The sequence below is a fragment of the Rousettus aegyptiacus genome, unplaced genomic scaffold (genome assembly GCF_014176215.1).
Source record: "Rousettus aegyptiacus isolate mRouAeg1 unplaced genomic scaffold, mRouAeg1.p scaffold_m13_p_2, whole genome shotgun sequence".
Taxonomy (NCBI): Eukaryota; Metazoa; Chordata; class Mammalia; order Chiroptera; family Pteropodidae; genus Rousettus; species Rousettus aegyptiacus.
In genome coordinates, this window is record NW_023416295.1 from 15,008,564 (window position 1) to 15,031,299 (window position 22,736).

General features: G+C 53.5%; 1 protein-coding gene across 14 annotated transcripts in view; it reads left to right on the forward strand.

Moving 5' to 3' along the window:
• Positions 1 to 10,816, forward strand: part of TNS1 (tensin 1) — a 187,007-nt gene extending 176,191 nt beyond the window's left edge. For all 14 annotated transcript variants that reach the window (XM_016156683.2, XM_016156676.2, XM_016156675.2 and 11 more), the window contains 5 exons: positions 1,478 to 1,549; positions 1,803 to 1,971; positions 2,707 to 2,775; positions 3,214 to 3,246; positions 6,174 to 10,816. In XM_016156683.2, coding sequence (XP_016012169.2) covers positions 1,478 to 1,549; positions 1,803 to 1,971; positions 2,707 to 2,775; positions 3,214 to 3,246; positions 6,174 to 6,318 — 488 coding nt within the window. In that variant the 3' untranslated portion in view covers positions 6,319 to 10,816. The remainder of the gene's footprint in view (positions 1 to 1,477; positions 1,550 to 1,802; positions 1,972 to 2,706; positions 2,776 to 3,213; positions 3,247 to 6,173) is intronic.
• The last annotated feature ends 11,920 nt before the right edge of the window (positions 10,817 to 22,736 follow it).

Consider the following 22,736-nt stretch of genomic DNA (forward strand, 5'->3'; position numbering starts at 1 on the left):
TGGGCATCAGCGGGCAGGGCTCAAGGAAGGGGAAGAAGAAGTCATGTAGGTCATGGGGATTTCCAGGGTGGGAGGCTGGTCCTAATGGAGGGGACAGAGCACAGTGTCCCCTCAAGGGATTGCTTAGAGGAGAGATGGCTGGGCTCCGCATGGTGTGGGAAGGAAAGGGGAGAGTAAGATGTCCCTGGAGTTCCGAGTGTACGTGGCTGAGAGGGTGTTCCCTGACTGAGGACATGGAGCTGATAGGGAGGAGCAGACCTTGTTTCGATTGCCGGAAGTTTGAATGGAACCCAGAACCTCAGGACACAGGGCGAGAATCTGAGTGAGGTCCTGGGGCCGGTGAAGGAGATTCCAGCTTCTCTCTGAGGGGTGTCCCAGACATGGAGGATGGCAGATAGACCCCTGAAACTCTTCATAGCACAGGCTTCTGCTTCGCAGCCCCCAAGTGCACAGGGCCCATAGGAGGGAAATGTGCTTGGCCCTGAACTTGAAGTCTAGGAACTGGGAACTGAGGTACCTACTCCCTTCTCTCTCTGTTAAATACTAGGATATTCAGAAGTGCCCCTGGGACTTTCTTCCTAGCCTCTCTCAGCACTCCTGGGGTTCTGCCCACACAGAACAACTGCGATATTATTTGACAATTTCTATGTATCCAATTCAATTCATTTAATTATTAATGGTAATTGACCACCATTATGAGCTTAAAAGTTTGAATACAACTTAAAAAGCATTATTAACCACACGATTTAGATAGACACTAATTAAATTATATTTCTACGGAATTTACCAAAGTAATTTGGCAATTATAAAACTGTTTGATATTTACATTGTATAAGTACCATCCAAGTATGGGCCCTAGAGCAGCAGCAGCACCCCTGGGAACTTGTGCAAATATTCTCATGCTCCACCTAAGTAGAAGCTCTGAGGTGTAGAGTCCAGCAATCTGTCTTTTAACAAGCCTACCCGCCAGAGTCAGAGAAACATTGGCGTAGACAATACTCAGTTCTTATTAATATCGAGATTATAGTCGTGCCGCATTAATGGTTTAATGAAGGGGAGGGCATTTATCGATCCACACAGACGTAGCAATGCAAAACAGCAATAACAGCAATTGCCACTTGAAGACTTGCTTTATGCCAAGCTCTGGGCTAACCCTGTATGTGGGACAGCGGCAAAGCCCAGTGAACTGGCTTCTATCATCGTCGTCTCCGTATTATAGATTTTTAGCACGTGCTGGGCTCAGGGTCTGATCCCGGCTCTGCTGGACTCCAAGGCACTCAACCAGTGCGATGAGTCCTTAGAGCAGTTATTGAACATCCCAATTGGACGTGCATGTGCCGACTGCCAGGGTCTGACATGAAAAGCAGAGTATCTGTTGCACCAAGTATTTGCAGAGCTCACCTTAGGCCCAGCCAGACTTGTGCTTCTTTCCAGCTCTAGAGTTTCAATTACCAGCTGAATTACATTTTTGTCTCAGACCCCACAGATGAATCGAAAGATAGCTCTGGCCCTGCCAACTCAACCACTGACCTGTTGAAGCAAGGGGCAGGTGAGTGGCCACGCCAGAACAGATACCCCCTGGCCTTTCCTCCCCCCTGCCCTGTCCCCTCCTGCAGGTGCAGGCTGGGCATCTCTCCCAGACCCAATGTCTCTAGGTGGGCACCACACATTTTTGTGTGTAGGTGCCGTGGCCTGAGGCTGACTTGAAATTCATCTGCTGCCTCCTCCCTAAAGAGAGGACCCAGGGATCGTCCTCACCTACTCCAAACCCCATGATCCCTCCTTGGTTGGGTTTCTTCCAGCCTGTAACGTGCTCTTCGTCAACTCTGTGGACATGGAGTCACTCACTGGGCCACAAGCCATCTCCAAAGCCACTTCTGAGACACTGGCTGCTGACCCCACGCCGGCAGCCACCATTGTTCACTTCAAAGTTTCTGCCCAGGGAATTACACTGACTGACAACCAGAGGAAGTAAGACTCTCTACCTGCTCTGTATTGGCCTCTCCTCCTGTGACCTATCTATCCTTTCCCACCCACTTACCAAGTGATTCATTGCTTGAACCCATTTATCTACTCATCCATCTCTCATCCACCCTCCATCTACTCATCTATCTGTCTATCCACTCATCCATCCATCCATCATCCATCCATCCATCCATCCATCCATCCATCCATCCATTCACCCATCCATCCACTTGCTGGCCCACTCGCCAATTGGTCCATCCATCCCTGCATCCATTCATTCCCCCTCTACCCTCCCCCACTCATTTAGTCCTTCACTCATTTATGTCTCCATTCACCTGCCCATCCACCCATTTTTCCACCCTCCTACAAATATGTCTGCATTGAGTATACAGCTGCAAATGCAACTGATACGGTACCCGTTTTCTAGAGCAGAGCCCCTCCTCTCAAGTTCTCCCTAACATGTTCTCCCAGCCCCTTTCCTGCCTCCTCTAGGGTCCCCCCCATTTCTCATTCCTCAATGCCAGTTCCTCCCTTCTTTTCCTAACCTCTGACTTTCGAGACATGTTTCTGTGACATATCTATCGGTCCCTGTGCATTGCTTATGTTCCCAATGTGAGCATCCCAGGCTGTCTTGCTCATAAGGGAGAAGCCACGTCAACCCGTGACAGCCACAGGTGGTGGGAAGGTGGCCTGGCCTGTCACTTCAGCGCTCACTCTGTTTATCTGATGTCCGTGCCACAGGCTCTTCTTCAGACGACACTACCCCCTCAACACTGTCACCTTCTGTGACCTGGATCCACAGGAGAGAAAGTAAGTCTCTTGTAGACACCTCTGTCTCTGCCAGCTCCAGAACACTAACGTCTGTGTGTGCAAGTGCGTGTGTATGCATATGTGTATGTGCACGTGTGTGTATTTTTGGTTCAGCTTGAAGATCTGCCTGTGTCTGTGAGAGCATGAATAATTATGCCAGGCATCTTTCTGAGTTTTCCCCATGACAAATTTGGAGACTCTCCCAGGGACTCAAATGCCCATTTTCACCCACTCTGCCATGTCCTTGACCCTGAATCTGCTTCTCTTCTCCACATTGGGGGAAGCTCCTTGGGAGGTAAAGGTTTTTCTTTACATCAATGCCCTCCACCCTCCATGATGGAGCTCCTCTGCCTTGCCCCATATGGTTTGGGGATGCACGGGGCTGGGTACCAGAGAGCAGGTGTAGTAGCTTACGCTGTGCTGTCTTTCTTTCCACAGGTGGATGAAGACAGAGGGAGGGGCTCCTGCTAAGTAAGTGTGGCTTCTCCCCCCAGCCCAGCTGGCTAGTCCTGTTGCTCCTTGGGGTGGGAGGATCAGGGGCAGGTTTAAAATCTAGGACCAGGGCAAAGGGCAGCACAGGTCACTCAGCTTTGGATAAAAGCTTGACCAGGTAGCCAGGTCTTTTGCTTTCTACCCCAGCCTCCGGTCTTGTCATCTTTCCTCTCCCAGGGCCAGACCAGCAGGGGTCTGAGGAAGTGGACAGAAAGCTGAGTTTTGTTGGAGGCAATGGCAGTGAGGCAGGGGTTGTTTCAATGATCTTTTCTGCCCCAGTTCTGGTTCCCTTGATTCTTGTTCTTGCTCTTTTGGTGGGCTTCTGTGAATACCGTGCCTGGGCTAGACCACATCAGAACATGCGAGCCCAGTTCTGAATTCTGGGGATGGCCTGGGACCTTTTGTTTGATGCTTCCATCCATTCAGCTTTGGAAGGATTCAGACCAACCAGGAGGCTGACTCACTCCCAGGAGGCCTGACATTGGCACAGTGGATAGGACACGTGTATAAAAAGTACTAATATGCTGAGGTGGTTTTCAAATGGTGTTCCAGGGAACCCTAGGATTCTCAGGTTGCAGCTGAGCCCTTAACAAGGGAGGAAAAATCCTGTTACAATTTACAGTTATATATCAGGATGAATCACAGGTTTTCTCAATATCACAAAACCAAAATAAAGTACAGGAATAACCTGGCCATTGAAGCTGACATAGACTGCCACTGTGGTCCGTGACTCCACGTTTTGCTTTGTTGGGCTCATCTAAAGAGCCTCATTTTTCTCACCGATTGACTTTATAATGGGTACATGTTATGCTTTTGAATCGATACATTTATAACCCTAAGTACTGCAGTCACCTTTATCTACTCGGACTTCATAGAAGATTGCTTTAGAAAAAGGACATTTCCCTTTTAAAAAGTACAAAATCTCTGATGTATGACACGCACCAAGAGGGCCAGCTCACATACGTCGGTGTGACAAAGGAGAGTGCCCCTAGGCAGGGAGAGATTCGGGAAAGTTTTGGGAAAGAACTCGTATTTAAAAATGGGTATTAAAAGACAGGCATGTGGCTATGGGGGTAGGAGAGACTATTTCGGGGAGATGGGGGGGCACGGCCGCCAGAGTGCAAGCCCCCTGAGGGCAGGACTGTGGCTGATAAACATTTGTCGAATGAAGAAATGAGGAATGAGACAGGGAGGAGGGGAACGAAGACGGGGCACAGCGAGGCCACCTGGTCAAGAATGAATGGAGCTGGCCAGCAGCTCGTCAGCATGATGGCTGAATGGCGGGGTTTCCAGAGGGGTCCTGTGGGACGAAGGTGACCTCGCCTTGCCTGAAGTCACGTGAAGAGTTTGCAGCCCAGCTGAAAGGAGGACCCAGGTGTCCCATCCTCTCAAAGCTTGCCTCACACTTGCCTCGGCCTTCTCCTCGGTTCACAGGGGCATTAGGGTCTCCATGTCCCTGCCACCAAACCAGGAGGCCAAAGCTTTGTGTTTGAAGAAGCATCTACTCATTCGCCATGGGTCCTACAAGGGGGAGGCGTCAGGGACAGAAGTAGGCTGGTGTCAGGCCTAAAAATCAATCTCCTCATTCAGGAATGGTTTTGTACTGAGCACCCTGCAGAGGCCCAGGAAAGCCCAGTGCGGGGCCGGGATTAGGCTGAGGTGCAGGAGATGCCTCCCTGAATTTAAGGAGGTGTTAGCTTTCATGTTCCTGCAAGTGCTCCTCCCTGCCCTTGATGGCTGAGGTTTCTTACCTGGATCCACTTCGCTAAGCAGAGAAAGTAGAAAGTACTTAGTTATTGTTGAACAGGCCCTGCAGGTCTTGGAGCTGAAATAAACTTCAAGGGAGGGAGGTGGGTGGTGTATAAGCCACGAGGTTGGCAGACTCTTCGTCTGGCAGAACCTGGCCACCAGGGTTGGCATGCCATCATGCTAGCAGCTCAGAGTCACTCCTTCCCTGTGCCCTTAGTACCCTCCACCACTCCGAGGATCCCAGGAAGCCTGGAAAGGGGATTCTGGGGTTGGTCCACAGACTCAGGCTTCCCCACCACTTGGGCAGACCATTACCCCAGACCTCTGGCCCAATTATTCCCAGCCCCTGAAAAAGCTGTAGGAAGCCCTGTGTGTGAGTGTGCATGCGCACGCATGCGCACGTGTACACGCTTGCATGTGCACAGTTGCAAGCCGGACTCGACTTTGCTAATGTTAGCTGTCGTGGTCCAGTCCTCGGGCAAGGGTTTCCATCGGAATCTCCAGCTGTCCCGATTTCCCCATCTTACTCTAATTAGCAACGTGCCGGCTGGGAGGGGACCTGAGCTCACATTCTGTTCTCCGCACTCATATTTTTAACTCTGTTTTGCACAGAGAGAATGCCAGCTCACTCCAGTCTTGGTGCAGGGAGTGGGGGTTGGGTGAACAGGTGTGGGTTCCTCCCCCCCCCCCCCCATCCTCTAGAGCCCGAGAGAAATGTGTGTGTGGTGGTAGGGGCTGGTGACCCCTGTCCTTTTGTCTCCCTGGCCTTCTCTAGGTGTCTGAGGCAGTGGAGCCCTTTGACAAGCAGACAATGTTTTATTCATTTGCTTATGTGTTTTGTGTAAGAACAGTTGGGTAGGGGTGGGGCTGAGATGGACTGAGAAAAGCTGGGCTAGGAATGTCCTCGTTCGTTTTATTTTTGGTCTCATTCCCCCAACAAGTGACATGTAATCTCCAGGACTTGGCTTTCTTGTCAATGGAAGGGACAGAGGATTCTCTCTTAGGTTCCGCTCCCTATCTCCATGCTTGGAGAGATGTGGAGAGATAGGGGAGAGAGGTCAGCCTGAAGATAAGCTTGCTCACCCGGGTGGCTCTCCAAGGCCTGGGGTCCCTCCTGCCCTCCCCTCACACCTGTCACCCTTCTCCGACCCCTGCAGGCTCTTCGGCTTTGTGGCCCGGAAGCAGGGCAGCACCACGGACAACGCCTGCCACCTGTTCGCTGAGCTGGACCCTAACCAGCCTGCTTCCGCCATTGTCAACTTTGTCTCCAAGGTCATGCTGAGTGCCGGCCAGAAGAGATGAACCCACCCCTTGCCTGGGGCCAGGGCAGTGGGGATGGGGCATGTGGGGGCGGGGAGACCCATGAATCCTGACCACCTTTAAATCCAGAAGGAGGACTTTGGGCCAATTTTGGAGAAGGAGAGAAGAAAGTGCAATGTGGGGAGAGGGAAGTGAATTGCAGAGGGGAAGGGGAGAGCGGGAGAGAAAGAAAGAAAAAGATGGAGGAGGATTACTGGGATTCCTTTGGTTAGACGGATACTACGTAACCCCAAGGCCTCCAAAACTAATCGGGTCCACCTAACTCTCCCTCACCCTCCCAGAAGATAGAGTTTCTCCAAGGAGGCAGAACTAACCTCCTTGGGGATCCACATTTTGAGGGGAATGGAAAAGCTCTGTCTCCCTAGCCCTGCTTTGCAAGGAGAAGTCATGTTGAGAGAACCTTTTCCCGGCCATCTCTAAGGTAGATTGCCAAACCAAAAAGAGCCAGCGCGGGACATCGGGTGGCAGAACGTTTGTTTCTGAAGGTGTCTCAGACCTGAGGCACCTGCGGTCTCTCTGCTCCGTCTCCGATGTAGAGTTGGCGTGGGCGTATCTGTAGGGCGTGTGTACGTCCACACCCACTTCCTCACGCACCGATTTATATTTGCCCCTCAGCTCGCATTGTAAACAGGCGTGCTCGTCCATGTCCATGCGTTTGCGCACACGTGCATATTGTCCAAAGAAGGGTAGAGTCGGGGTGACACGGCAGAGGAAGGGGACATCAGCCCTTCTCCCCTGGAGCACCCAGGAATATGAGGAACAGGCTCTGCCTTGGTCCCTGCACCTGCAGTCTGGTGGCGCTGGGTACCGCCAGCCCCTTCTCAGCAAAGACGCCGGGAGGAGTGGGGCCGGCCACCTGGAGCATCTCTCTTCGGCCTCGACCAGAGGCAGGAGCACTGATGTGAGGAGAAGGGGACGCGAATGCCCATAGCCTTGGGGAAGAGATCCGGCAGCCGTGGTGGCTGTTGAGCTCCGGGCATCTCCCCCGAGGCGTGTGGCCCAGCGATGAGGTGGGCGGGTCGCTCCTGCCAGCCCCAGGCCTCAGCCCGACCTTGGGTTCCCCGCCCCAGACCAGCCTTATCTCAGACTTGCTTATCTGCATGATGTCTTTTTGGGTGCTGGAGATTGAGCCTTCCTGCTCTGCCCTGCCCTGCCCTGCTCTGTCCTGCAGGGTCCCCGTGTTGGGCTCATCCAGGGGATCCTACTTCTAAGAGCCCTGCTCAGCGAGTCCCGGGGAGACTTCTGTCATCCTTATGCCCCCCTCTGCAAGCATTTTGGGGTCCGACTTTTGCCGGGTTGTCCAGGGTGACTTAGTAGAGCTCTGGGGGCTGCTACCTGTACACCACGTGGCCTCCTTATAATACCAAAGCCTTGCTGTTCCCCTTTTGCCTTGGTTTCCCCAGCAGAGCCGAGCTGCCCACGAGTGGAGGGCAGAAGGCACACATTTAGGCCAAAGGGCAGTGGGGAACAACCCGACCTCCACCCAAGGACTCTAAGCTGGAATGGAGAGTCCATCAGGACTCCATTCTTGAGGGGTTTCTTAAGCCTCTGGGGGTCCCCTAGAGAGAGGCATTGTATTGATATATAAATATATATAATATATATGTGAGACATACTGACAGAATCTGTAAGCTAATAAAATATAAGAAAAGGTTAAAAAAAGAATAGGTAAATTGACAAGAAGTATTTATTATTTTCCCACATTGCTTTATTGCCTCCCTGGGCATAAACCAAGTCCCATCCCTCTTGATATGTCTAAGTGAAGCCTGAAATGTGGGGACCTTTATCTTTGGAGCAAACAGGGGTCTCCGTGCCCTGGCCTTGGCCTTCCCCAGACTCTGTCTGGGGCTCAGCGGGGAAGGGTGCGCATGCTCCATCCCCTGTGGCCCCCTTATTTTCTGGCAAGCCCAGGACTCAGCCATCAGCTCCCGAGATGAGAAGGGAGCTGTCCGCTTGCCGCAGCCCCAGCGGGCCAGCGGGGGACGTGCGTGAGTGTGGCCGGCGTGGGCTGTGTGTGCGTCTTTTGCATTTTTTCTCCTCCGAGAAGCTGCATCTGTGTGGGCATTCTGTTTCGGGGGGTTGGAAAGGAGAGAGTCTAAAGAGTGTCTAAAGCAGGAGCAGCCCTCACTTCCCAAAGACCGAAACCTCGTGCTTGGCGCCCACGGCTCCTCCACAGCGCTCTTCCTTCTGAGGGCATCGAGCCCGATGCCCGGAATCTTCTCTCCTCAGTCCCTCTCACCTCGACTCTCTTCCCAGGTGGGAGATCTCCTGCCCCCTCCCTTTGTACATATCTTACCCCCCTACGGGACAGCCCAGGGACACTCTCCTGGTCTGGACGTCCTCTCCACATTTGAGGCCGGGTGGCGTGGGAGACCGCTCTGCGGACCCAGGCCTGGGGTCAGCCTTCTCACGTGCCTTCCCACTGCCCACCACAGCCCACCTCCCAGGCATGGCCAGAGCACCCCACCCAGGCCTGAGCCGAGCGTGACCCTAGGGGTGCCAGGAAGCTGATCGGCTTCCTCCCTGCTATTGTTCTGGAAGGAGTCGATTTCTTGGAGCTTGGGCTTTCTGGAAGAATGATGGGGAAGGGCACCTCAGTCTCCACGGCAGCCCCCCACTTTGGGTCAGACACTGGTTGGGAAGACACTGTAGCCCTCCCATGTCTTACAGGTTAGGCCTGTGCACCCATGCGTGCACACACGCACACACACGCACATGTGCACGTGCACACACACACACACCACAGCACTGCAGTATATTCTTGCCAAAGATTTCCTTTAAAAGAAAGCACTTTCAATAATTGTTTTTATCGCGTAAATGTTTAGCGTATCTCTCCTCCGCCCTCAACAGTTCTGCTGTTTTTTGTTGACTCTGTTTGTCAGCCAGGAGAGGGCTGTCTGGTCTTGAGAACAGGCTGGGGAGTCAGCGGTGGGAAAGGGTCTGGGGGACGCTGGCAAGAAAGAGCAGGAGAGGCATGGTCAGCTTGAGACACAGCGATGCGGCCCCAGGCCGCAGCCCCGGCCCACCTCTAGCTATTGGCAGGCCCTCCAATGCCACACGGGGGGAGAGGCCCAGTGAGGTCCATGTGGCTCTTCCCAGGTGGAACAAGAGGGGAGGACTGGGCATGGGAACAATGGAGAGGTGACCTCAGAGGGGAAATGGGGAGGAAGTGAGCTGTTTGATCAGCTTCCAGGGTGACTGGAATCGCCTGCCCTGCGATCACCGATCACCGTGTTTTGGCTCCCTTATCTAGCCAGGTGTTTGAGGGACTGACACATTGTGTCCTAGGTTTGGGAAAGGCCTTTTGACCCTAGTCCTCATTGGAGCCTCTTTTGCAGCGGCTAGCTACAAAAGCTTGTGGGCTGCCAGGATTCCTTCTCCACTGGGTTTTGAGGAGCCCTGGGTGTGTCAGAGACTGGCAGGACAAGGGTAGTGGGGCCTGGTGGCCATGTGACCGTAAGAGGAGGTAGCCAGCTTGACAAGCATAATTCTTTCATAAAGGGGGTCCCAGGAGGGAGATGAACAGGGCGTTCATTTGCCCCAGGCTCCTCATGCTGCCTAGGGGACAGAGAGGAGTCTGCAGGTGAATGACGTATGCCCCGGATGTTCACCACCGCCCTGCCTCCTGTCCCTACATCCCCCATGCTCGGGGTCTTTGGAGAGGTCAGAGGCAGAGCCCTGGGGTCACCCTTCACCCAGGTTCATGCCCTGGCATCCTGAGACCGGAGTCCCCTGGCCAGCGGTAACACAGGACGTGTGTGTGTGCACGTGCAAGTGTGGGTGTATGTGTGTGCGTATTGTGCTCATTTCTGTAGGGAACTTAGGGGTTGGGTTGGAGGAGATGGGCAATAGAACGTCAAGTTCATTATCACCCAGTGGCAAAAAGAATCAGGAGGCGAGCCTGTAGGGCACTGACTGGTAGAAACTCAGTATTGGAGATGGGGGTATTAGCCACAAAGGGCGGGAATGTTAGATGACCTCTGTTTATTTCCCGCACCGGGCTCTTCCCAGCAGTGAGCAGTTGTGGAGGGATGTCCCAAGTTTGTTTTCTAAGCACTGTTGAACAGTTTGAGACTCTCCTGTGTCTGTTTGGGTTGTGTGTGTGTGTGAGGAGTGCATCCGTGTCCACATGCTCTGTTTCCCCATTTCTGTCCTCCCTCTGACATGTCATTCAAAACAAGTGTAAAAAATTCCTTACCACTCCCTACCCCACCCTGCCTCCCAGGCTCTCTGCAGGAAAAACAGAATAACCCCGCATCCGCCCCGTCCCCTGGCTGTGTATTTATATAGATGGAAATATACTTTCTATTTTGTATCATCGTGCCTATAACCTCTGCCACCTTGTATAAACCCTGATGTATGCTACTTATCCTGGATATGAATGTATTGTACACTGATGCTGTCCTACTTCTGTACAGCTGCTTTGTTTCTTTGCGATCCATTGTATGGCTTTATAAACGATAAAGTGAAAGAAAAATTGTGGTGTTATCTAAGCTGCGTTGTTTGGAAAGGGGTCTGCCAGGTCTCTGGTGGGCAAAAGGGAGCCTTGCCAAGGCCCTGGATATGTGGCTTCGGGATGCCTCTGCTGGATGACTTACCCCAGCCCCCCCACCCCCCACCCCTCCCCGCAGTGGATTCTCCACCACCTAACTCTTGGCTCTGGTTACCAGGAGTTTCCCATCTGGGCTCTTTCTGCTAGAAGAGAACCTCAACTCAAATTGGCTTAAGGCAGTGGTCCCCAACGTTTCTGGCACCAGGGATCGGTGCTCCTATGAGAATCTAATGCCTGAGGATCCGAGGTGGAGCTGAGGCGGTGATGCTAGTCCTGGGGGGCGGCTACAAATACAAATACAGATGAAGGTTCGCTCACTTGCCCACCACTCACTTCCTGCTGTATGGCCCGGTACCGGTCTGCGGCCCAGGAGTTGGGGACCCCTGGCTTAAGGAAACAAAAAAGAGTTTATTCGCATTTCATTGCACACGTGACCAAGACGTGCAGGGACAGCACAGCTGGGCCCAAAGGCTCAAATAGTAGACTCAGGAATTGGTCTCCATTATTTGGTTCTGTGCCGGCTGATTCTCAGGCAAGTTCTATTCCAGTGGTGGCTCCACCAGGTGCTCTGGGCTTTCAGCGTGGAGTGTGGCAGCTGCAGTTGAAAGAGGAGTCTTTTCTCCCAGTGTTTTCAACAAAAACCTGGGACAAAGACTCATTGGCTCTGACAGACCCTGCTTAGTTGTATGACTAACTCTCAACCAGCCTCTCTACCTGGATCTGGGTCACATTCTGAACCATGGAGACTGAGAACGGGGCCGTGATTGGTCCTTGGAGGGTTGAGGTTTTTCCGAGGAAAGGGAGAGTAAGTAGAGGCCGCCAGACAAAATTCAGGGACACCCCTCAGGAGGGGCTCACGTGTGTAGCTCACCTGTGCCCAGGCCCAGTGGTCCTGGGTAAATTCCTTGCAATTCAGAAAGTTTAGGGTGGTACCCACTTAGGCAGGCCTAGCACAGTGCAGAGTGCCCTGGGAGATCTAAAACACTCACATGACACAGGTCCAGTTCCCCACTGGGCTTACCGCACAGCTGGCAGGGTGGCTCATTGGGCTGCTTTGAGCGTGTGTGTGCTGCGCCCCCGTGTAGCCGGGACGAGGAACCACGGGCAGCCTTCTCACACCATCAGGCCTCGTGATACTCTTACGGCCTCGAAAACTGAGGGCCAAAGAGCTTGTGTTTGTACGCGTTACGCATCTTTCCATATCTGCCGTATTACAAATTAAAACAGAACATTTGAAAAACGTTTATCGATTCACTTCCATAGCAATAGTAAACTGACTACATGTTCGCAAACAAAGCATTTTAATGAAACATGACATTTTCTAAAACAACAGAGATTGAGTGAGAACGCCGCTCTGCATTTTTTAAAAAGCCTCTCTCATGCCTGGCTTAATGGAAGAGAGCTGGGTTCTCTTACCTGCTTCTGTATCCACTTTGTAAAGACAGCACAGAAGTACCTCCGAGAAAACGAGAGTGAAAAAGACAACAGCTTAGCATCATTCGAACGTAGCTTTGACTTCATACAACCCCTGAAAGGATCTCCTGGACCCCCACCCAGGGTCTCCAGGCTGTACTTTGAGAACCTCCGCTATAAGGGGCACTCAGAGGCGGAGCCATAGACCCCGCCTGCAGTGGGCGAGGAACGTATATTGCACACCTACTATGCGCTGGGCATCGTCATGTCTAATCTCAATAAAACCATGAGGTAGGTGTCGTTAGACTTTAGTGACAAGGAAGGAGACAGGCCGCGGGAAGTCACCTCGCCTCTGACTGGCGTAGCCGGTGCACACCGCTGCTGGTGACGGATGGCGTTTGGTGGACCTGCTAAGTGCCGAGACCGCACCGAGCACGCGCGTGTGTGTTCTCACGCACATTACACCCAGCGAGATCAGGGCTGTCCTTGTCCTCATTTTACAGAGAAAGAAACTGAGGCTCCAAGAGGCTCAGATTGCTCAAAATCACCAGAAGCTGGTAAGTGAGCAGCAGAGCCAGGCCGTGCCTCCAGGCAAGCTGACTCGCAGGCCGGCTCGACCTAGCTCACGGGGCTCGACCTAGCTCACACCTCCCCTTCTCTCAGGGCTGCTTCAGAAGGGAAAGACAGCCCCCTCATGGTTGATGGGCAGGCAGGAGACCAAACTAATAAAATTGGTCAGATGAGGCCAGAGGGCTGGGCAGTCAGACTGGTTCCCAGGGAGTGAACCAGGGCTGTTTGTGTGTAATGGTGAGGTCACCCTCTGATACCACCCCCCCACCTGTGGAGTGTGATGTGGGGTCCTTGGCTGGGCCTGATGTAGGGGATGAGAGAGGCAGGCCAGAGCCTGCGAGCTGGGCTGATCCAGCCTGGCTTTGAAGGAACTAAGCACTGAGGCAGGATGGTGGCCAGCGCCGCTCCCAGGGCCCTGAAGGGAGGAGATGGACTGGGGCCGCAGAGGGAGGGCTTTGGGTTAGGGAGGTAAATGGTCATGATACACCGTACTACACAGAAGACCCAAGGGACCTTTTCATGTTTTGCGCGTTGGCATCACCAAGGAGATTAGAAAGGCAGAACCTCTGCCAGATCCAAGCCCGGATGTTAACCAGCCCCCCCCAGGAAACCTGCACACACACACTGACTTCAGAGCAGCCTGGGCGAGTGTCACACGGCTGGGCCTGGAACCCAGGGGCCGAGAAGCTCAGCCCGTCCTCGCCTCCGCAGCACCTGGGAGATGGGCTGGGAGTGCGCTTGTCCGGGTCACCTGGAGAGGCATGCTCCTGGGCCTCCCCTCAGGGCCTGCCCTGCCGATGGGATGCTGGAGCCTCCGGAGCCCTCAGCCCGGGACTGACCCGGGACAGGTAGGGACGGGGCCTGGCCCTGGCCAGCCGGAAGCCTGGCCGCAGCAGGTGTGTGTGGTGTGCACAGAGTTCCACCTCAGAAGAGGCAGGAGCATCAGCTGAGGTGAGGGCAGGAGGAGCAAAGGGAGGTGACTGGTCGGCTGGAGGTGAGGAGTCTTTCAGAGGGTCTCAAACTTGGCTGAAAAGTACCAAGGCCTGAGCACCACCTTTAGGTTCCAAGAGAATCAGCGTGAGGTCCGGCCAGGCACTGGGAGTCGGACTCTCCCCAGGCGATTCTGTGGGCAGCCAGGACCCAGGATGACTGTGGAAGAACTTTCCTCAGATTGAATCTTCCATGGCGGTGTGCGTGTGCAGGCACGCAGGCCCATGTGCGCTGAGGGCACACCAGGAGAAGTCCCTTCTGCATGGGCTTGGGTGTCCCCAGTGCCAGCCCTTTGCCACGTCTCTCCTTCTCAGGGTGGGAGAATGCTGTCTTCTCCCCTCAGGAGTGGAGTCCAAATGTCTCCTCCTGCGTCCAGGCGGGGTTCAGCCCTGCCCAACACAAGGGCAGAGCTCTTTGAGGAAGGAGGAGCTGCTGTCGCCTCTCTGGTGACATGCCACCTGGGACCTATAGACACAATGTGGGGAAGGGGTTCCGAAATTTCTCCTCACGGGTGTTAAATTGAATTTTGCCTTTCTCTTTTCAAGAACCGATTTTCCTCAGTTGGTGAAAATGACTTTCTATTAGTCTCAGCAGTTTCGAGCCCATTTGAAATAGAGAAAGGATATGGCTGGTTCTGAAAACGTTGATAGTAGGTTCGGACCAAATGCGTGAGCGTGCGCGCGCGCGCACACACGAGACCCAGCACCATGGCGGTGCTGTGCCTCCCTGAAGGCATCTCATTTCCGACCGTCCTGCCAATCATCTGGCTGACTCAGCCCCAGGGGCTTTACGCCAGCCATTGCTCACAGTGGGCCAAACCCTGGCTGCACTCATTAGCAGAGCGCCACAAACAGAGGAGGGGAGACAGTTCCCCCAGGAGTTCAGCAATTCAGACCCACTGGAAGGCCTGGTGCCCGCGGGATGTGGGACGTGGCCGAGCTGGCGTCAGTGGAAAAGGGCCAGTGGGAGGAGCCTGAAAGACTTGGGAGAGCTCGGCTTGGAAAAAAGGAGGCATGGGAGGATGGATGCTGGCTGTCCCATGTTCCACGGCCTCTCAGTGATGAGCGTCGGCACACTCTGGGCTGCACACTGTCACAGCTGAGGGCTGTGGAGAGGTCAGAGGCAAAGGAGCTGCTGGTAACGGAAAGGGATGCTTTGGGAGGAGTGAGCTTCCGGCCCCCACAGGTGTTGGAGAGAAGGCCTGCAGAGGGCCCTGCCTAGCCGCCATCCTGGGTATGGCTGCAGGCACAGTCTAGGAGAGCCCCTTCTTCCGGCCTAAGTCCCGAGTGTGATGTGACTGTGTCTTGCGACCGGCGAGACCTGAGCCCTCTCATGTGTGACCTGCCTTAGAGCAGGCTGGCCTCAGAACCAGGCGTGGCCGGGTTTGGTTCTGGCTTTGCTGGGACCTTGGAAAACGTTTTCTGTTTCTGGGCCTCAGCTTCCTCATCTGTCAAATGGGATGATGCCTACCCTGCAGGGCTGGTGTGAGGATGGAGCACACGCCGGGCTGTCGGCTCTTAAATATTCACTTTCTTTCCTTTTCTTGTGCCTCCTGCCTCCTCCACACCATTGCCTCAGGCCTCTGGGGAGACTTGGCAGCAGAAAGGACTTGGAACTGAAAACCTCCTGAACGATATTGATCTCGCTGGCTCCTGACTCCAGACCACAGCACTTGGGGGCGGTGGCACAGCCGCCTTCACGGCTCCAGTTTTTAAGGGGTTTAAAGATCATCTCTGGCCATCAAGACAGGATGTCCGGGGTCTGGGCCCCTCCTCCCGGCCTCTGCTCCGTTCCCTGACTCCCGCGTCTGTCCTGGGAACCTCTTATTCCCAGGCCCGGTCCTGGAAAACTAGGGGGTGTCTATAAGGTAGCCAGCCCCCCCACCCCAACCCCCTATTCTCCTGCATGAGCAGATTCTGACCTGGCAGTACCATGGTTTCTCCCTCAGGGGCCTCAGGCTGGGTACGGATATCGGGAGCAGGAGCCACGTGGGGTAGAGGTCCTTGGGGGAGGGCAGGAGACCAGAGAGAGATGGAGAAAACCTCACAGCCATGGAGCCTTAGGGCTGGTGGAGACCTTGACGCTACCTTGAGGTAAGTCAATCAATCAAGCCATCAATTAATATTTATTAATTCAGATATTTATTAAGTACCTACTATGTGCAGGCACTGTACTAGGTACTAAGCAATACCGGTGTATTTGTTCCTCTTGCAGCATTTCAGGTCCAATGGCAGTGGGGAGGGGATAGTGGGGAGAACGTAGAGAATCAGCAAATATGTAACTACAATGTGAAGTGTCCCCAGGAAAGGTACATCATGCAATAAGAGTTTGTAAATGCATCTGGAGAGTCTGGGGGAGGACAGAGAAGGTGCCCCTTAGGAAGTGACACTTTCCAAATGTTAGGTTCCAAAGGGCGAACAGAAGTGAATTGGGCAGAGAAGGGAGAAAGGGTGTTTTAGGCAGAGGAAACAGCACGTGCCAAGGTCCAGGGGCAGGAGGGGTGGGGCATGTTTGAACCCCGCAGACCTCCCTGGGCGGCTTGTTTTATAATCGCAATGTGACATTCATTTGAAGGCCAGGTAGGATCGTGGTTAAGTGCGCAGGCTGTGGTGTCAGACTGTCCGGGTTGAAATTCTGGTCACACTAACTGGGTGACCTCGGGCATGTGGCTCGACCTTGCTCTGCTCCGGTTTCTGTATCTGTCGGCGTGGGATGGTGCTTAACTCTGGGGTTGTTGTAGGAGTTGGGAGTCTAGACCTATAAAAACGGCTTGGGGCAGCACCTGGCAGATAGTAAATGCTCGGTAAATGTTAGCTACATTTATTATTGATTCGATCTTTGCCCCCTCCACCACTAGACTGTAAAGTCCCCAAGAGCAAAGACCCGGGTCTGTATCTGAAGACCCAGTGCAGCGTCTGGCAGGTGCGGAGGCCCCCATCAACGTTTGCAGAAGAAGTGACTGTAGCCAAAGGGGTCAGGGGTTGGGCTAGAGAAGGTGGGTGAGTGGGGCAGGGATTTTTTTTTCACGTGAAGGGTTTGTTTGGTATAAGGGAAGTGGAAGTTCTCGAAGATTCTTAATCAAGGGGGCGGGGGGATCATGTTGGCATTTTGCAAAGATGACTGGTCTGTCCGTTTCAACACCTGTTGAACTCCAAGTGTATGTTAGATGTTGAATTAAATATTTTATGATGTGTCATCTCATGTATTTATTTATAAAACGACCCTGGGAAATAGGTATACAGCTAAGGACACTAGAAAGCTTAGAAAGATTAAGGTTTCCCCAAGATCTCAGAGCTGGAAAATGCTACAGAAATAGCCTTAAGATCTCTTTAGCTCTGTATCATTTAGGATGCTGCTTTAGCTTCTATAACCGAGATCCAAAATTACCAAACACTTCGATGTGGCAGAAGTTTATTTCTCTCCTAAGTAAAGGCTCTCGCGTGCAGTATGGCTCTCCTCATGAAAGTTTTCAGGAACCCTGGGTCCTTCAGTTTTGTTGCTCTGCCATCCCCACACGGTCCATTGTGGTTGCGCCGGCTCCTGCCATTGCAACAGCATTCCAGTCGATGAAAAGCAGAAAAAGAGGAAGAGAAGGGCATGCCTTTCTCTTTCAGGACACCATATGTTGTTTGCATTGTACACAATGTTTCTGTTCAAGCTACAATAGCCAAAACGGTCACATGGCCTCACCTAGCTGCTGGGAAATGTCACTTTTATTCTGTGAAGCCAAGGACCCACCCAAACATACTTCTGGAGACTTATTTCTAAAGTAAGAGGATAGTGGGTATTGGGAGCAAATGTTGGTTTCCAGTTCACACTCCAGCACCAGCCGGAAGGAATGGCCCCCTGTGGCGGCGGAGGCAGGAGGTGAGGGCCAACACCATGCTTCTGTCTGGGGCCACCCTCAGGGCCCCATACCAAACGCAGGACTGGAAAAGCTCAATCGCCGATTGACCATAGGAGTGATGAAAAGAGAAGAGGTGAGAAGGACTGTTTGCACATTGACAACATGCTGAGTTGAGAAATATTGGTTTAAGCAGAAGGTCAAAGTTGGACATGTTGAGCGGAGTAGGTGTGGAACTTCCACGTGGAAATGCTCACCTGGCAATTAGAAGTGAAGGATCAAGTCTGGACGTAAAGATTCAAGAGTTATAATAAACACCACGCGGGGTAGCTGCACAGCCCAGTGGTCGTCCTCTGCCATGGGAAGGGGTGGCCCCCAGCAGCCACGCCTGTGGGTTGGGGTACCCTGACCACTTCTTCCCAGTTATATAGTAGTTTGGTCCAGCGGTGAGTATCTGACTCAATTTGGGACAGTCCAAGTTCTTCCTTGGATTGCAGAAAGGAGAAAAGAAAAAATTTAGAGTCTGGAGTGGCTGACTGCTTGGGCTTCTCGACATTACCTCCATAGAGGTGACAAGTCTCAGGAGAAGGACAGTCTGCTATCTCAGCACAGAGAGTAAGGACAGAGGCAGCAAATCCGAGGTTCCTGTGCTCCATGTGTGGCCCAGATATTGCAGAAAGAATAGCCTAACTCATAGGGCCACACAGACCAGATGGTGGACATCTCAGGGGGTGACCTTTGGGCACAGAGGACTTGAGGTCCAGATGGGCCTGTCTCAATGCCTTGGCACGACTGAAGCTCCAAGTATTGGATATAACTTAAAGTTTTCGCTGCTTCAGTGGAGAGGGTTATGTGATATAGAAAGTTAAGTTGAGCCACAGAAATATTGTTGTGCATTTGCGGTTGAGCTTTATCTTGATCTAAAGGCATGGTAGGGTGAGGAGGGTCATGAGTGGGGTCAGGAGAACACGGGTGTGTAGGGAGGAGGTGGGGGGAGAAGGAGTGTACCATGAAGAAGACCAAGTTTTCAGAAAGGAAAGGAGAGCATCGAAGGACCCATGTCTTAGCAAGCAAGGGAATTGAGAGATTCCACAAGGAAATGGCTGGTCGACAGTCCGGCCGCCCCTTTAGACTCGAGTCAGATGGATCCTGGATTGTTGAAGTTGATCCTTCTGTTTTCATTTGGGAAGAGAGCGACAGTAGGGTGTGGGGCAGAGGGCTGAGGAAGTGGCTCCGCACAGTGTCCGGCTCACGTGTGTGTGTAGAGTTGGCGACTCGATGAGTGAATAGAAAGTGGGGAGAGACAGAGTGCGGACAGCACTTTCAAAACCCCGGACTTCTGCCTCCTGCAGTTCGCTTCTCTTCCTGAGCTTTGCTCTCTGCATTCAGGCGGTCATGCTGGCCTAAGTTTCCTCTGCCTAAAACCAGGATGAGGAGAAGGGCAGGGACCAGGAAAGAAGGTGATTTTCCTTGGAAATCTGAAGCCCCCTTGGGGTGGCCTCTCAGAAGAAGCTGTCTGACACTGAACCTCGAGATCTTTCCTGAGGCGGTATCGGCAGGTGTCAGCTGGGGGAGGGAGACGCCTTCTCTGAATTCCCAGCTGAACTCTATCCCAGGTGGAGATAAGAGAGGTGAAAACCAGGTGAGAGCTGCAGCCTCAGCCTTTGTGTGTGCCTGGTGTTACGTTACAGATCACACCCACTTCCTCTTCTCCGCGTCCTGCTCCAGGGGCTGGTGGCCCAGCCTCTAATAACCCAAATCCTGGATTGGGGTTGACCAGACTGGCTGGGCGGGTTCACAAGTCAGGTAGGGAGCGGACACCCGAGGAGGGTGTCAGTGCCTCAACTGGATGGGTGTTTGGGACCTCTGTGGGGCAGCCCAAAGGATGCAATCCCCCGTGTTCCCCGTTTAGCGCCTTCACCTTTCCCTAGCTGGCTGTTCTGTCTCTCTTCTCTTTTTTCTATCCTCTCATTTCCCATCTCGCCGCTTTTTCTTTGTCTTCCAGGGAGCCTCCCCCCGGGTCCCAGCCCAGGGGAATCACCAATCTATAGGCTGCAGCTACAGACAGTGCTCCTTCGTGGAGGAGGGAGACCAGATGACCTCCCTTCCCACGGTCCTTGGAGAATAGGAGGGGTCTAGAGCTTGGGAAGGGCTCGGGGAGGAATTTTGGGAGTACGACCCGTCTGGGGTTCTGTGAGCTGCGGGTTTCCACTCCAGGCTCAGCCGCGCAGCGCAGAAACGGGCCTAAGGCTCCCTCCAGTGGCCATGAGGGGCAATGCAGGCGCTCGTAGCGCCTCCAGGAAGAGGCCTTAGTGGGCAGCGGGCTGAGTCAACTTCCAAGGGCCTGAGAGACACGGTTAATTAATTGCAAGCGGGAAGCTGAGAGTAACTGGGCACTTTGAGGCAGGTTTCTTGTTGAGATCTCCACGGGAGTGGTGGGAGAGAGACCTGACCGCCTTCGTTCCCATCACCAATCGCCCCTTTGATGGATTAAAGCTGGTCCAGAGTTCCTCAATGACCTGCGGGTGGCCGGTGGTGGCAGGAACCAGTGAGGCCCTGGCTCTGGGATGTGGCTCAGTGGAAAAGACCCGGACAGGAAGCCAAGGTATTTGGGCACATTAGGGGCTGGCCAAGAGAATTCCCCCGTCAAACCCCGGTGTCCCCTTCCTGAGCATGGACCTCTGGGACAGATGATGTCTCCGGGTGCCTTCTTACAGTCCTACACAACCTGTATTCTTACTTCCTGGGTCTGCAAGGGCAACCTGCCCATCCCCCCTATAGTGGGCCTGCTGGTGACCCTCTTCCCCAAGCTGGCAGGACAGGTGAGTGTCTCCTATGGTTCCCCTTGCCCTTTAGAATGATCTGGCACTCTGAAAATTCTGTTCTGCTCACCCTTGTGCCCTGCCTCTGATTGGAGCACATTTCTGGGAGTTCCAGCCTCTAGAGTTGGGAAATAGCTTCTTCCCGTCCTGGGGACCTGGGCCTGAGAACCAGGAAGGTAGGCATCTGTGCTCCCTGGGCAGGTTAGTTCACTTCCCTCTTCTTTCAAGCCCACGGGCCCCATGAAGAGAGTGAGAATGAACATCCACATTTCCCTCGAGGATCCTCACGCCTCCGAGCTCACCAAACTGCCCCTGGGTCTTTACGAAAGAGAAGCTGCATATGGTCAAAAACGAAAATAAATAAGTGAATAGGCCTCTTCCCCCCCAAAGAGGAGTGGTGGGCGGCTCTCTGCAGAGGTTGGACCAAAGCACTGATAAAACAACTGGAGGAGAAGATGAGAACACCTTCTCCCGTCACCTGCACGTAAACGCAGAGGCAGAGTGCATGGTGGTGGAGGAGCAGCCACAAGAACTTCCAGTCTGGGCCTGAGTTTTAGTTCATGATCCCAGGCCAGTTATCTGGCCTCTCTGTACCTCAGTTTCCTTGTCTATAAAATGGGAGAGTAATGACTACCTGACAAAATCATGTGACTATCAGTGATTATAGAGGTAGAATGTTTGCTCATGTATGTTCTTGGGAGGGAAGAAAGAATTATTGACTGTGTGCGATGCGCTCTGTGTGTGACACACAGGGTCTCATTTACAATAAACTCAATGAGGTGGTCACTAGCACCCCCATTTCACGGAGAAGAAAACCAAGGCTCAGATAAAGTGACAGTTCGATTCATAAGAACTGGCAAAAGGACTTGACTCCATGTCTATCTGCTTCTGAAGACTGCAGGCATATCTAGAAAGGTGTAGCCGGGCTGGAGGCAGGACCCTGTTGATGCTAGGCTCCTAAGAAGCCAGAAGTCCTCGTGAGATAAGAGGAGAGCAAGGCAAGAGGGACGGAGGCAGCAGGGACAGGCCCTAGAGAGGAGACGCAGGACCCCTGAGGTCTGGGGACCACCTTGTCTCACTCTGTCCTTTGCAAGCAAGACAGCTGAGCTCAGAGAGGGGAAGGGGCTTTTCACAGGTCCCTGGACTTCTTAGAATCTGGCTGGTCTAAAGTTCCAGCGATAGAGAATTCTACAACGGTCACCGAAAGGCTGACAAGGCTGGACACAGTCTCTAGGATACATTTGGGAGAAACCCACAGCCTGGCCACGGGTGGCACAGGAAGCAGGACCGCGGAGGACAGCAGTGACTCCCTCGAAGAGGGAGCCGGAGGGAAGCCTGAGGGCTGGTCCGGGGTCTCCCGCGCGGCCCGGACCTGGGGGAGCTCTGAGATAGCACGGAGGGGAGGGCACTTCCTCTAGCTCTGAAGGGCAGGGACGCTCCTGGTCTCAAAGGGAGAGAACCAACCTCAGAGGAATGTGGGAGAGGAGAGAGGAAGCCACAGAGTGGCACCGTTTAGAGTCTGGGTCAGCCAGATGTTCAGCTGTGGTCAGTGAGGCCAGTCACCTGGTCCAGAATCCTCTCCCTCCTTTACGAGACGAGACGGAATCCAGCATTCTGCCGCTTCCTACCTCTGTGGTGGTCCTGGACGAGGGTTGGTTTGGAGCCTGAAGGCTGTAGAGGCATTGGCAGGGGGGATGTCGCCCCCTTGCGGCCATGGTGGTGGTACTGCGAAGCCAAGGCTCCACAACCAGAGGAAATATCCAAGGTAGCCGGACGTTTTCCCAGATGATGAAACACTTTTGAGCTTCTCCTACGTGTCAGGCTCCCTTCGTGAGAGATGTCCAGGAGCGGGGGGGCGGGGGGGGGGCATGGAAGGCAGAGCAGCGGCTTTCAAGATTCAGTGCTGTGATTGTGTTTCTCTCTGGAGGTCCTTTAGGGGTATAAGGGTCCCAGGCTCATGGTAGTGGCAGTAATATAGTGGGCTCTAGAAGGACGAAAGGGCATGTGCAGAGCTCCTAGCGTGAACCAGGCCCTGTGCTGGCCACAGAGGATGCAGAGATGAGCAGGACACGGGCCATGCCCTCCACGATCTATGCAGGACACAGACGAGAGGCCAGGTGACAACAATGCATTCCTCTCCAGCGGGGAGGGACTCGGTATTAGGGGCACAGCCATTTCTCCTCGACGGGGTTTCTTCTCACCCCTGTCA